At 40.0% G+C, this 12,159-nt stretch overlaps 1 protein-coding gene across 4 annotated transcripts in view; it reads right to left on the bottom strand.

The window, feature by feature from the left end:
• Positions 1 to 400: 400 nt before the first annotated feature.
• Positions 401 to 12,159, bottom strand: part of cdc14ab (cell division cycle 14Ab) — a 30,732-nt gene continuing 18,973 nt past the window's right edge. The window contains exons 11-16 of one of the 4 annotated variants that reach the window (XM_026146210.2): positions 9,212 to 9,392; positions 8,517 to 8,617; positions 6,966 to 7,013; positions 6,756 to 6,872; positions 5,729 to 6,083; positions 401 to 1,059 (exon numbers count right to left, since the gene is read on the bottom strand). In XM_026146210.2, the coding sequence (XP_026001995.2) occupies positions 1,030 to 1,059; positions 5,729 to 6,083; positions 6,756 to 6,872; positions 6,966 to 7,013; positions 8,517 to 8,617; positions 9,212 to 9,392 (832 nt within the window). In that variant the 3' untranslated portion in view covers positions 401 to 1,029. The remainder of the gene's footprint in view (positions 1,060 to 5,728; positions 6,084 to 6,755; positions 6,873 to 6,965; positions 7,014 to 8,516; positions 8,618 to 9,211; positions 9,393 to 12,159) is intronic. The other 3 variants (XM_080292153.1, XM_080292154.1, XM_080292155.1) reach the window with 3 other exon arrangements.

Raw genomic sequence — 12,159 nt, forward strand, 5'->3', positions numbered from 1 at the left:
TTATTTTCCACATAAAACAACACAGAAGATCACAGTCATTCCTAAAAAGAGGACTCTACGGGCCACATAAACACACGAATCCCTTTTCAGACTGACACCGTTAGCTAAACACAAAGTGCTTCCTGATGCTACTCACAGCAACAAGTGCTTCTAGTGTAAAGAGCATGTCTGCTGTCCACATGGCTAAAACTAACCCTGATCCCACAGCTTAAACTCATTACTATACAACCACATGCTTCACTGCCTGCTAATCATTTTCCATTTACTGTTCATCTCCTTCAAATTGTTTCCCTTCCAGCTCTACTGGTTAGACTGTATATAAAAGATGGCAGCCAAAATATCAGAAATCTGGCCTTGAATTAACTTCTTGTTGTTCTAAACTGTACTGAAGTGGAAATGGTTCCTTGTTACCAAACTTTTAATTCAGTCTGACAAATTCATTCAGAGAGGTGAGGTTTCATTTTACAATCACGACGCTAAAAAACTAAACTGGTTCTTTAAGACAACGCACACATTCACACCCATTCTCACTTTAACACCCTGAGCTTAGTTAATGACATTCTGTTTTTGGGTCCCTTATTCTTCTGCTATTAATAATGGTATTCCTTTAGATTAAATTAGACACACAAACACAAAAAAAGAGGGCTGATCGTCACATCAACCAAACAATATGCTGTTTAACCTATCAGAAGCCGGACGGAAATACTGTAACCATGATGACAGAGCAAATTGTCATCAGCTGATCCCTCACTTTACCAAAAAGTTACACTGATCATTAAAACAAAAATACAACTTTCTGTCACAAATATAAAATATATATTTTCCATGTAAATATATCTTCATGTGTGCGGACTATTTATTTACAGACAGCTCATTTACACAGTCTGACGAGCAAGCAGCCATCACCTCACAGGAGATTCAGTCCTGACAGAGAAAACATCTGAAGGTTCCCTCTGAACATCCAATTTAGGAGCCGGGTTGTGGAGAGAAAAAATAAAAGAAAAATGTCTTCAGGTCAGTCGGGTATTTTTAGTACTGGATGTACTCGGACTGAAGAGACTGAAAGAGAAAACAAACAGTGTGATTAACTTTAGGGCAAATGTGATCCCTGCATTTCCTGTGGGGGGCTTTAACAGAGCTGTGGGAGGACGATGTGGGAAAAGGAAATTCCAGATGAACTGACATCCATGAAATCAACTATAACAACCAGGGCTTATCTAAAACTTTTGTCCTATGCACGGTTGTTCATCATGATATTTACAATCTATATTGATCATAAACATCATGGCCACCTTAAAAGTCTGTACAAGAAAATTCAGAGTTCTTTCTAAAGTCATAGCTGAAAACATGAAAAGCTCTACAGTACTCTGGAGCTGGTTCATGTCACAAGCACCAACATAAATGTAGCTGGGAATGACATAGGAATTTTCTGATTGTGTAAAACTAAAATAAGCACACAGGTGTCTAAACAGAGTTGTATCTACAGTGTCTTTGTGTGTTGCTCCCTGCAGACCATTTGCACTGTGCCTCTGCAGACATGCCCACATTTTTACAGCAAACACTGCTGCTCAGTTTTTCATTATTCCGAAAGCTCATTTTACACAATTGACAACGTTTTTCATCAGAAATATATGATGACAACATTTCTCTGTGCTGTGGCTAACATATATAGTCTCTGTCACAGTAGCATTGCATTGTCCATGTATGCCTACATGTATGCTAAAGCCCTCACAAATACCTTGACTAAGCAGCAATTTTATGAACCGTTCAGAAACCAAGCTGTACGCACAGTGCATGCTGCAAAAAACGAAGTGAACCCTTAAATTTACTAACTCGTACAACCTCTGTTAGCATCTCCATCAGATGCTTCCTGTAGCTGATTATAGTGCTTGCACAGTCATGAGGAGGAACTCTGGGCCATTTCCTGCTATTTCCTACAACTGTTTCAGTTCATCAATAGTTGGCAATGTCTTGATTAGTAAGCCTTCTTAGGACTCAATAAGTAGGAGGTCAGCACTGTGACCTCCCACTGCTCCAAAACATTCATTTTTGCTGGTTCAACTGTTCTTAATTTCCCTAACATGTCAGCATGTTAGGGAAATTAGCTTGTAAACTGCTGACTTGGCATTTTCCCCTAAAATTCCTGGATCCAGTTTTAAATGACTTGTTCACTCAGGCTCTGAGGTAACAAACGCTTTACAGGAGGGACAAGGTCTTGTGTTTTATGTGCAGAGCCTTAGGAGTTTGTGATCACACCTCATGAGGTCACATTTCTATTCTAGAAATCAGATTCATGTCAGCTGACTGGCTGCGCCGTTCTAGCAGCTTTATTTTCTTCTCTGAAACCAGCTCAGAGTTTTGTTGCCTGTGCGCTTGGGATCGCTGTCTTGCTGAAATGTCCACCATCGTTTCATCTTCATCATCCTGGCAGCAGATTTTTATCAAAAATGTCTTGGTACATTTTTCCACTCATTCTTCCTTCAAATTATATGAAAACTGCCACTGCCGTATACTTAAAAGCCCCACACCATGATGTCCCCACCTTCAAACTTCACTGTTGTCTTTGGGGTGATATGCAGCGGCTTTTGGCCTCCAAACATGGTGTGTGTTATGGCATTCAAAGAGTTCAGTTTTGGTCTCATCTGACCAGAATATGTTAGGGCTCTTTGACAACAGAATTTTTTTCCCCTCCTCTGTCTGAAATCTTGCAGAGGCCACCCGGTCGTGGTTAGTTTATTGTGTAATGATGTTCTTTCTACTTCAGCAGTGCTCAGTGGAACTCACTGGAGCAGTGTAAAAATTCTAATGTAGCCAATGCCATCAGTATGTTTTACCCCTCTTGAGATGTTTCTTGTATGACTCTTTTGTATGAGACACCTTTTCATAGGCCATCAGTTGGCACTGAACCAGCTGATATTAGTTTGCACTAAGTGGTAGGATTGCTTTCTAATTACTGACAGATTTCAGCTGCTGTCATGACTTTCCATGCCTGTTTGCACCTCCCTTTCTTAATCAGTTCAATACTTTTTCCTTTATCATTTCTTATTATTACACATAATGTATGGATATCTACAGTTTCTTGAAGAAGTTTCACCTCTCATCTGAGAAGCTTCTTCAGTTCTGTGTGTGTGGGTTTCCCTGTAAGTCAACAAACACAGACCAGCATCTACTTTTTGACTCACACCACTCATCACAAACTTGGGAGTAATCAGGACCCTGCAGCACAGAGCAGAAAACATTCCCTCTAAAGCAGAAGGGAAAGAAAAGGAACACACCCCTGTAAAGAAAGCTCTTAAAACACATGGTTATCCCGACTGGGCTTTCATCAAATCAGGAAAGATGCACAGAAAACAAAGGTCAAATGACAAACAGAACAACATGGTCATCCCTTATGTAGCAGGTTTATCAGAGAAACCCAAGAGAATTTTGCATAAGTATGACCTCCCAATGTACTTCAGACCCAACCGCACCCTCAGACAAAAACTGGTTCATCCCAAGGACAAAACTCCCAAACACAAACTAAGCCACTTCACAAAGTCATGGCACAACATAGAAGAGCCACTTCGACAGGACAAGACTCAGCTGTACACTTGCATCTAAAGGTTAAAGGTCACTCTTTCAAGGATGCCAATGTTCATATTTTGGACAGAGGAGACAGACAGTTTGAAAGAGGAGTGAAAGGGGCCGTTTATGCCCACTGTGAACGACCATCCTAGAACAGAGGGGGTGGTTTAGGACCCCAACTGTCTGCCACCAACAATGTAGTTTTGAGATCCTTTCCCAGGTGCCTTAACACCCACTCACATCTTGCATCAGGTGTCAATAGTTTACACGATAGGACGAGCTATCACAATGGTTTCCCCCGAAACCTCTGCTAATAATAACCCACATCCTTTTTGACACCTTGGCTCATGTGATGACGGACATGATCAATAGTGGGTCAATGACCCTCTTAAGAGACACACCCACTAGGTTTTAAATACCTGAGACTCGCCACCATTTGGTTTTAGAACTGAAGAAGCTACTTGGATGAGAGGTGAAACGTCTTCAAGAAACTTAAAGTCCAGTCACTTCTCTTTCCAAGCTCCACAGACTCGGACATAGACATATGTAGTTGGATTTCTTTGCATGTGTGGAGTGAATGTGTTGTTACTGACATCAGGTGAGAGTTTCATCTCAAGAACACCTTTAGAAATATATCTACTTAGAAAACTGGTGGCATGTTCAATGATTCAATGATCATTTTACCTGCTGTATCCAGTTGTTAAACCTCTGGAAAAAATTAGATCATTGAATTTGGATTTGTCATCAAGCGCTGACGACTACATGTTCACACACAAACATATCCAAGTAACACCTACAACCCCCTCTCAAATGTGTTATATTCAAACTTTAGTTACAATAAGTTAACTCTTTTTAGGGATTGAGATCTGAGCAGGTTCCTCAGCTCAGCAGCAGCTTTGTGTTAGTGTGAGTGACGTTAACATGACTGAGAGAAACATAAGGAGCGAAACGCCACAGAAATACACTGATTCATACCTCCATTAACTAAACAACATCTTTGAAAACAGAGATTCACCAGGTTCATCGTGATATTAAAAAGTAACGAGAGGATCATTAACATCCCACTTATAAACCCCCAAAATTACAAACAAACAAAACAAGAGTTCTAATGACAAGGTGTTTTTCAACCTGCAAATATTGCATATTGTATTAATAATTGTAAATCTTTGTCAATAATATGTACAAAATATAAAATCTTTAGGAGAACATAAAACACAATAAGGCATATAAACATATTTATTAGAATGGTTGTCAATTACTTATCTGTTAACAGACTACTGAGTTATTTACAGGCTTTGAGGCTTCTGTGTCTCAGCAGCTCATCCTATACCGTGTTGCTTTTTATGGGGTTCTATTTTGAAGTGGTGACACCTTATCATTTCATCCCTTGTTCTTGTCGTTACTGTCCAGTCAGAACACAGATCAGATCAGAAACACCAGAGAAGGAAACGGAAAACAGCAGAGGTCATGGATCAGAAACACACTGGAAACATCAGCTATTAAACAAGCTGTGTTTTTACTGGCTGAGAGTCAAAATGTTCCAGAGCAACTACCGTACATTATTAACACACTTGGGGGGAGAAAGAGAAAAAAAAACAAAACAGAAGTCACAGATACAAGATTGAACTCTGTTTTCATATTTTGCTGTTGTAAACCTGCAGACTGTATGTAAAAGTATGTATCCCTGTGATGTCATTCATCCTCAGATTTAGTTGTTTGGCCCTTTCTTGAGCCAGCATGCATACACTATGCACAGATATACTGAGTAGTCAGTACTAAATAATCCACAAAAACTATGGAAAGGAGCTATTCTGTGACTACAGGTAATTTGTACACCTGTCAATCAAATAAACCAGGGCCTTACGAGATTGAACTGAGCGACTCATCTAAAAAAAAAAAAAAAAAAATCAGTCACCCTGTTTAGCGGGTTATGGCAGGGTAAAAACAGTAAAGACCAAAACTATTTTGTGTAGCAGGTCATTAACCTGGTTATGTCATGGCTGAAGTTCACCAATCAAAGTCTGTTCATTTTGCAGCCCTGAGAGTTGCTGCTCAAGTGGCTTAAAGAAATCTGCTGTCGCATCCAGTGTGTTAGTGACATGAAAACAGAAAGCCAAGCAGCACAGAGGGAGGGGCCAAGCTGCTGCTGTGTCAGAGGACTTACAGGTATGGAGCGGCTCAGGTAGCGTCCTGAGGGGCCCTTTGTTGCACTGTAGGGCCCAGGGCCCCTGTAGGGCCTGAAGTCCTGAGGCCCTGGTTGAACCAGACCTTTTCCTGTAGGGGGCACTGCAGGGCTGCTGTATAGACTGATGTTGTTGTTGACTTCATGCTGTATGCTGCGAGGTCCATTACCATAGCGAGAGACAGATGGTGGAGTAAAAGATGATGACGGGGAGCTTAGAGAGATAGAAGACGAGGACGGGGGAGGAAGAGAGGAGTACAGAGTCTTCCTGTCCTTCTCGGTGTCAGCAGCGTACAGATCACTGAGAGAGCTGGCCAATCGAGAGCTCAGATTTGAGCTAAAGTCAGCAGGCAAACAACACACAAACAAATTATTACAACAAACAATACAGCTAATATAATGCAACACGTCTGCTCCATCTGAATTCAAGTCAGTGTAAAGGTGACTACACTGGTTTAAACCGGATTCCTGTTACTTTTGCTTAAATCCATTTAAATCCAGTTTAAACCTGAAACAGATCAGGTTCAATCAGCCATTGTTAAAACACAAGTTGAAAATCAGCCAAGTACTTTTACTAAATGGTAAATGGACTTGTTCTTGTATAGCGCATTTCTACTCAGGGCACTCTTTTCGCAACTTCCCTCAATCACCCATTCACACACACTTTCTATCTAACATTCACACACATTCATACTTCACTGCATCAGACAACCCTAAGAGTTGTTGATCAAGTGCCTTAAAGAAATCTGGTGTTGCATGGGTTAGTATCTTGCATGCAGACTGGAGCAGATGGGACTGAACCACTAACTCTCCAATTAGTAGGTGACCTGCTCTACCACTTCAGCTACAGCCACTAGTACTTCTGACAGGTACTACAGGTAGTGTGTTAGTACTACAGAGCAAGAAAGGAGGCGAGTAGTGAGTTAAGATGAAAAGCAGTAGGTTATAAAGGAGGTGATGTGATGTAGGTGAGATGGGTGTGATAAAGGAGGTCTTTGGGATCACTGACCTCCTGATGTTTGACATTGTTGATGATGGACTCTTCCCGATCCTCTTGGCTGCAGCAGAATTGGAGGATGTCGGGTAATTGGTGGACTTGAGTGGGGAAGTGGCGCCCATTGACAGTCTGGACACAGAGACGGTGATCAAAAGTCACGATTCCTATGTTCTCGTGTGCTCTGAGGAAATCTGTAATATGTTTGGCTGTGAGGAATTGTACCTGAGTGGCTGTGAGGCTGATCTACTGTGCACATTTATCTCCTCCACTCTGAAAAATGACATCTTTGTCAATGCAGGCTCCGAACAAAACTTAAGACAAGACAGACTACATGCCAGTGCCTGAAAAATCAGCCTGCCACCTTTCAGCAGGGGGAGCAGGGGAAGAAGAAGGAGGAGAAAGATAGAGGAGGGTTCACTTGTCCTGGTTTATAAGAAATCCTTTTAGTTCAGTGCCAAGCAGTTTTTCGGGATTCGGAGCGCTTCCTCCAATCAGAACACGCACACTTAGGGCCACCCGAAAAGAGCCTGTGAGTTACTGCAGTGCAACAGTCTCTTGTAGCTTATTCCTTTAAGTGAAACCAATTTAATATCTCAGGAACTGCATTAGGATCCCAGGAGCTCTGATGTTCTGTCCACATATAAAGCAATGTGCACACAGCCTTAAGGTGATGCTTGATTGCCAGTGGAAATTCCAGACTTTGGTTAACTAGTTAACCCTTTAATAAATTTACCACCCCCTCATATCTCAGTCAACAATATCCTTTGCTTTCACTGGTAGTCACTTCAATTGCTTGTGTGAAAGCTGAGAAAGTTTAACTCAGGTTCCTCCCACTTCGTGTATGTAATGATTATTTTGGCCACTCCTGCTTCATATCGCCCAAAGTGGTTGTAGTTGTCACAAGCTCTAGAAAAAGATGAACTATGAATCGTTTAAGCGTAAATTAACACACCTAACTCAAAGGCTGAACCAGGGTTGTGTCTACACATAATTATAATAATACATTTTATTTAAAAGCACCTTACAAGACACCCAAGGACACTTCACAATAAGAGTAAAAAACATAACAGAAGAAAGACAGCACGAAGAACACTTAAAAACAAGACAAAATAAACAATAAGTGCACATTCAATATGCACACTTGAACCGATTTCAAGGTTATAATCTGCCTGGGAGCAGAGCAACTGAAGGCTCTTCTTCCCATGCTACTGAGAATTTGCATATGATCAAGGAACTGACCTCCCAGCCCATTGTTCCCTCAGTGGTGCTAGTCTCAGTCATTATGCAAATGTACTGTTTATAAGCTTGGGGAAACCCTCAGTCAGCTGAGTCACTTGGATGAGTGACGAAACGTTTCTCCCACTGAAAACGCTACGTCTAGATGAACAGAATCAACTTTTGGGGACCCTCTCACAAAAATATCATCGCTGCACGGCAGGCTTTTTTCGGACGGCCCTAAGTGTGTGTTCTGATTGCAGGAAGGACTCCCAATCCTGAAAAATTGCTTGGCACTGAACTAAAAATATTTCTCATGAATAACAACAAGTGAGCAGTCCTCTCTCTTTCTCCTCCTTCCTCGTGACTTAAAATCATGTCATCAGACTGACCTCACAGCCCATTAGTTAGTCAGTGTTGCTAGTTTCAACCATTATGCAAATGTACCGCTTATAAGTTGGGGAAATGTGCAGTCAGCTGAGTTTGAAGAGATCACATTTTTCCCACTGAAAAGTTTTAGCTGTAATGGGTGGTACTGATTTGGTTAGCTTTTAGTACCTCAGGGCACTAGTAGTGGCTGGACGGGGGAAGCGTCGGCTCTTTAAGGCTCTCAGTTTGTCTCCCTGAGTCAGGCCCAGCCCACCGTCTGTTTGGTCACCCTGAAACATAAAACAAAAATACCGTATGACAGCTGACATGTTGCACTTCACAATAAGAATAAACTCACAATAAATAAATAAATGATGCTATTAACAATAATAATGACAGAATAATCATAATGATGTAAAAGAAAAACTAACGGCAAGTAAAGAATATCAATGAGTGCCTAATACCTGTGATTAAAAGTGAACCATCAACAAATAGCTGATCCTGACCGATCATTAGTCAAAGACAAAGCTCCTGTTTCCAACTTAATCCTATCACCAAGAAAAGCCTAAGACTAAATAGTCATGCAAAAACTAAACACCAGTTCAATCTTTAAAGCTCAATACACTTAAATAAAAGCGGGTCAGCTTTCAATGTTTAATTGTGCAATATTTTGGGAGTTTGTTGAATTACCTCACAGAAAATTCACTTCTTTGAAATATTGTAATGTGATAAGAAACACAAAGAAGAAACAAGACTTTTTTTTGATAAAGATCACATAATGTGTTTTGATTATGATTATGAATGCTGAAGTTTGAGGGTAAGGACAATTTCAGGTCACATACACAAAGCTTCTTCAATGTGCCTGTTCTGTGTGTGTGTCCTACCTCATGTAGTTGGTCGGAGCTCTGCGATCTGGACAAGTTGCCGTTAGGGTTTGTGTTGATGTGTGTAGGGTTTAATGTGAGCTCCTCCATACTGGTGATGAGATGAGGCATAGCCCTCTCCTCCTGCTTGGCTTTTTGGGAATGCTGATTGTCTCCGAGTGACCACAGCGCTGCCTGCTTCCTGTTAATGCAAACACACATCACTGTTAATGCTACAACTGGTTTTCTTTAAAGATCCTGCTTCACAGTTGCTTAAATTTTGTCTCATGCAAATAAAAAACTTGTTTTGATTAATGTTTTTGTCGGATCAAGTTGTTGTCAGCCAGACCCTGGATTTTTTTGCTCTTTGAAGCTATTGTTTGACTGATTAATATAGCAACAAAACCTTAAACCTATTTGGTTAATCTTAAATCTCTTGTGGGTTTGAAGGCTTATTGGATTGAAGAACCAAATAAACAGGATCAATATAACTAGGACAAACTGAGCCTTGTTTTAACTAACTTACAGACAACAGGACCCTGAACTGCAAACTACTATCAAAACATTAATTTGTCACACTGGATAAAACATTGTTTTTGAAGTGATAGATCACCAATTAAAAAACTTAAGCAGTTAAAAATTTCAGCTGTTTGTTGAGTAGCTGCAAAGCTCAGACTCAAACCACTATGTGCTGATTGAAATCTTCACCACGTTCAAACATGTGTTCACAGAAACATAGTTTAATGACAAAACAAACTGAGCTGCTCTATACTAGCCTGCAGTAACTTGGTAATCTGATTACAGGTTTTAAGAGCAAAACTGGATGGTCACACATTAAAGTAGTTTCTGCACTGTTTCAGATGCAGGATGAATACAAGATGAGGCTATTTTGAGGCACTATAAAATTAACTTTATTTTCAACAGTCACCAAAACATAAAACTGAATATATAGAAGTCACCAGTTAAATCTTCTAAAAACTAAATTTAAAAGTCGACTGCCCTATCAGAAGGTTTCTTGAAAAAACAATGATATTACTATCACAATATTTTCCGTTTCACTTCTTTTGGTTTCTTTCTGGGAGGCAGTGCTGGTGGTCATGAGTATCACACCTTCCATTTACTTTCATGTGCTTCTCACATTTACTAGAATACCCGTAACCCATGATCATTCATGTAGACAGGGCAGAATGAATGTGACATTAACTTGTTGCACCATCTTGTGGTACAAACTGGCATTACACCAAATGATAGTTAAGTTTTTTTGTTTATTTCTTTTTTTTACACTGCACTTATGTAGTAGATACAGTGGTGGTCAGAGCTTTACTTTCACAAATCACATGCATGGATGGCAAGGTATTTTTGGATGGTGGAATAATACAGACATCTTTTATGACTGTATTACTACTGTATTATAATTTTGGTGCACAAGTTTGAATTTATTTTGGATTTTCTTTAATGCACACAGAATCAAAATAATACATAGAGGCTCCTCCAAAATTTCTTTAGGAAGTTTTAGATGTCACAGGCCTTTGGTTACTTTCAATAATTAACAGTTCTCTCTCCACTGGCAGTGTCACAGAATACTTAAAGACAGCCTCTGTACAACCATCATCAAAAAATATGGTCTTGATCCCTCTGACCACAACAATTACTGACCCATCTCAAAGTTACCTTTTATAGTTGCATCATGCAACTGAAAAAAAAAACATTCAGGTTCACAGCACTGAGGCTGTGCTTATTATGGTAAAATGACATTGTAAGTGGTGACACTGCTGAAACTGTCTTATCTTATATTAGGGAATGGATGTGTGCAATTAAAAAAAAAAAAAAAACCTCATTTAGATAAACTGCATCCAAGCATCAAGTCCTTCATTTTTCCTTTATCAGTTTATGCAAAATCAGCTGTCAGTAACCTGGGAGTGATATTCAATTCTAATTTCATCTTTGTGAAACATGAACAAGATCACCAGGTCCTGCTACTACCAAGAAATATCACAAGGACAGGATCACCTGAGAAGGAGAATTGTAGATTTACACAAGTTGGGAAGATATTTTTCCGGACCACTTTCTAAAGAACCATACTTCCCAAGAGCATTACTTCCAAGAATTGTACAAAAGTACAACTTATTTGGATTGGCCGACACTTTGCCAAGGTCTGGACAACGAGCCAAGCTCTCACCCTCAGATGATAGGAAACTGGTGGAACACCAAGTTAAACACAGTGTCCCTATCCACAGTGAAGTGAGTATTGCTTCAGGATGGACTTGGAGGGCGCCGACCGGGGCACTTACTTCAAAATGAACACATTTAAGCTTGACTGCAATTTGCAGCTGCGCACATGGACAAGCCAAATGCCTTCTAGAGAAATGTTTTATGGTCAGATGAGAAAATGCCTGAGCTGTTTAGCCAAAATGACAGGAGATATGTTTGGAGGAGTAAAGGTGAGTGTTTCAAACGTAAGAACACTCTACCAACTGTCAAGCATGGTGCTGCTCATGCATCATGCTCTGGGGCTGTTTTCCTGCCAGTGGTACTGGTGCACTGCATAAAGAGGATATAATGAAGAGGAAGAAGAACAACAACTACCTCAAAATTATTCAGCTTCAGCCGAACTCAACAGCTAGATGGTTAAAACCTGTGCCCCCAATCTTTTTTTTTGTTTGTTTTAAATACGATGTATGACTATATAATCATTCCACCCTGCAAAAAGAGCAGCTACAAAAAAAACAATTAAAAGCCCAGAATTTCAGTAGCATTAATGCCCACAGTGAGTATATGTAAACTTACCAAAACTATAGATGTTTGTGGACAAAATATGAGTAAATTTTGGAAGCAAGTTAGTTTGATGCATCATACAACTGAATACTGTTTATCTTTACATCTTAAGAATTTGTTTGTTGTTCTTTCTGAAAGATGAAAACACTCACAAAAATGAAAGGCAGAGATACAATCAAACAAATAATGAGAGA

This window comes from Astatotilapia calliptera, chromosome 17 (assembly GCF_964374335.1).
Source record: "Astatotilapia calliptera chromosome 17, fAstCal68.1, whole genome shotgun sequence".
Taxonomy (NCBI): Eukaryota; Metazoa; Chordata; class Actinopteri; order Cichliformes; family Cichlidae; genus Astatotilapia; species Astatotilapia calliptera.